Source organism: Amblyomma mixtum, chromosome 6 (genome assembly GCF_055824585.1).
Source record: "Amblyomma mixtum isolate Tamu chromosome 6, ASM5582458v1, whole genome shotgun sequence".
Lineage (NCBI taxonomy): Eukaryota > Metazoa > Arthropoda > Arachnida > Ixodida > Ixodidae > Amblyomma > Amblyomma mixtum.
Window position 1 is genome coordinate 77165598 of NC_143017.1, and position 2784 is coordinate 77168381.

The window sequence follows — 2784 nt, forward strand, 5'->3', positions numbered from 1 at the left end:
CCTAGACCCCACAGCACTAAACAAAGCTTTGCTACGAGAGAACTACCCCATGCCGACCCTTGAAGATGTTGTGCCTAGACTTGCCGGAGCAAAGTTCTTTACAACTCTAGACGCAGCGTCAGGATTCTGGCAAATCAAACTAACCGACGCAAGTTCGAAGCTGTGCACAATGAGCACACCTTACGGACGATATCGCTTCCTGCGTATGCCTTTCGGAATTGCCTCAGCCCCGGAAGTGTTTCAGGCAGCGATGCACCGCGTGCTAGAAGGTTTGCCAAACGTTGCAGTAGTAATGGATGACATCCTATTATGGGGCAAGACAAAAGAAGAGCACGACTACCACTTACAGCTTCTTTTAACGCGCTGTCGCGAACATAACTTGAAACTGAACTCGAAGAAATGTTCATTTTTCCAGACTGAGGTACGCTACCTGGGACACGTGCTCACTGTGGACGGCCTGCGAGTAGATCCACAACGCGTGCAAGATATTCTGGAAATGCCAGCACCAAAGAATAGTAAGGAACTGCAAGTTTTTTTGGGCACAATAAATTTTGTGCAACGTTTCATCCCTAACATGTCTGTAGTGACCGCCCCTCTTCGGTCTTTGCTGCGCAAAGAAATTGCATGGGTATGGACGGAAAAGCAGCAAGAAAGCTTCGAAAAGTTGCGCCAGGCCCTGATAACAGCCCCGATCCTTCGTTATTTTGACCCCAAGAAAGCAGTTACCTTATCAGTTGATGCAAGTCAGTTCGGGGTAGGCGCCGTCCTGATGCAAGAAGCGCACCCCGTTGCGTTTTCCTCACGGTCACTCACAGATTCCCAGCAAAGATATGCTCAGATAGAAAAGGAAACTCTCGCGATAGTGCACGGCTGCACAAAGTTTCATGATTATCTATTTGGACAGCATGCAGTGGCAGTTGAGACAGACCATCGGCCACTGGAGGCCATATTCAGTAAACCACTACACCAGTGCCCGCTACGCTTGCAACGCATGCGACTGACGTTGCAACGTTACCCCATCATCGTGACTTATAAACCTGGAAAAGAACTGTTCCTAGCAGATGCTTTATCCCGTTTTCCCAGTAAGGCATGCATGGAAGAACACGAGCAATTTCAAGTCAATGTTCTTGATTGCGTTTCAGCCTCCGAGCACTGTTTGAAAGACCTGCTTGCAGCAACCGGTGACGACACCAACCTGACAAAGCTGCGGGAATATGCAGAGACAGATTGGCCTCTTCATAAGCTCGAAGTCCCAGAGCAACTTCTGACCTACTGGGGGTACCGCGACGAGATACACGCGCAGGATGGCCTCGTGTTTCGCAGCAACAAGGTAATCATACCGGAGTCAAAAAGAAACGACATGATCCGCCTCCTTCACGCGGCACACGCTGGAGCGGATAAAATGAAGGCAAGGGCTAGGAACGTAATGTTCTGGCCGAACATGGCAAGCGACATTGATCAATTCTGCAAAGGCTGCAAGGTGTGTCTCAAAAATCAGCCGCGAAACGCCAAAATGCCCCTTTTAAGTCACGACGTTCCCACCCTACCCTGGCAAGTTGTTGGCATTGACTTGTTCTTTTACGAAGGTCGCGAATTTGCCCTTATCGTCGACTTTTACTCATTTTTTTTCGAACTGCGGGAACTTCGCACCACCACAGCAACCTCGCTGATCTCCTGGTGCTCTGAAATTTTCTCTGTTCATGGCTTGCCTGTGAAGTTATGCAGTGATAATGGACCGCCCTTTAACAGCCGTGAGTTTAAAGATTTTCTGAACAGCCTAGGTATCGCCCAAGTCACGTCAAGCCCCTACCACCCGCGGTCTAACGGCATGACGGAAAGAGCGGTGCAGGAAGCCAAGAAGCTTCTAAAAAAATGTTCCCTAAAAACGCCTGCATTTCAGATGGCATTGCTGGAATGGCGCAATACACCGCGTGATGATGTGCTACAGTCCCCTGTGCAGAGGCTGATGGGACGCCAAACACGGACTCCTCTCCCGGTGCCTACAAGCCATTTGGAGCCACAAGCTATACCCAGCAACGTGGTCCACAGTCGGCTTCGTGAGATACGCCAACGCCAAAAGACGTACTACAACCGTGGCAGCAGGTACCTGCCACCTGCGACGCCAGGCCAGCAGGTCACCGTGTATGACACAATCAACCGGACCTGGTCTCCAGCTGTCGTCCTCAGGCCAGCTAACGAACCTCGCTCGGTGATCCTCAAAACGGAAGACGGCAGGGAAATTCGACGCACACGAGAACATCTACGACTGATTGGTCCGCAACAGGAAACCAGTTCCGCCCCTCAAGAAGACCCTTGCACAGAGCCCGGCCAAGAGCTACGTCGAAGCACAAGGTTGCGACGTGAACCTTGTCGGTACCCTCTACCGGAGCGACGCTGAACACGGTTTGCTCGAAGAAGGGAAGATGTAGCAGAGCCGAGCAAGTCTGACGTCACTCGCTGCAGCGTAATCTGCGCATGACTGAGTACGTCAGCGCACTGTATATATATGCCATCTTATCGGGAATAAACGTTGTTCATCACCCGATGCCGGCCCGTGTACATCACTGATTCCATTAAAATGACATGGGCCCTGATGTGCGTCGCTTGGTTTCTTTCACCACTTCTACAGCAAGGTTGCAAATTTTATATATAATAGCCCAAGAAATAAAGAAAACAAACAACAGGACCTCTAATGCACCGATATCACCTATACGCCGCCACTGTCTTACGCGAATAGTGAAAATACACGCCACGGAAGAGTAAAAAATTTCTCGACGGCTCGCC

General features: G+C 50.4%; 1 protein-coding gene across 1 annotated transcript; it reads left to right on the forward strand.

Moving 5' to 3' along the window:
* The first annotated feature begins 935 nt into the window (after positions 1–935).
* Positions 936–2549, forward strand: LOC149339444 (uncharacterized). Its single transcript, XM_089548247.1, has 2 exons — positions 936–1330; positions 1949–2549. Exons 1-2 carry the CDS (start codon positions 992–994, stop codon positions 2396–2398), a joined length of 789 nt encoding a protein of 262 aa, XP_089404373.1. The 5' UTR covers positions 936–991; the 3' UTR covers positions 2399–2549.
* The last annotated feature ends 235 nt before the right edge of the window (positions 2550–2784 follow it).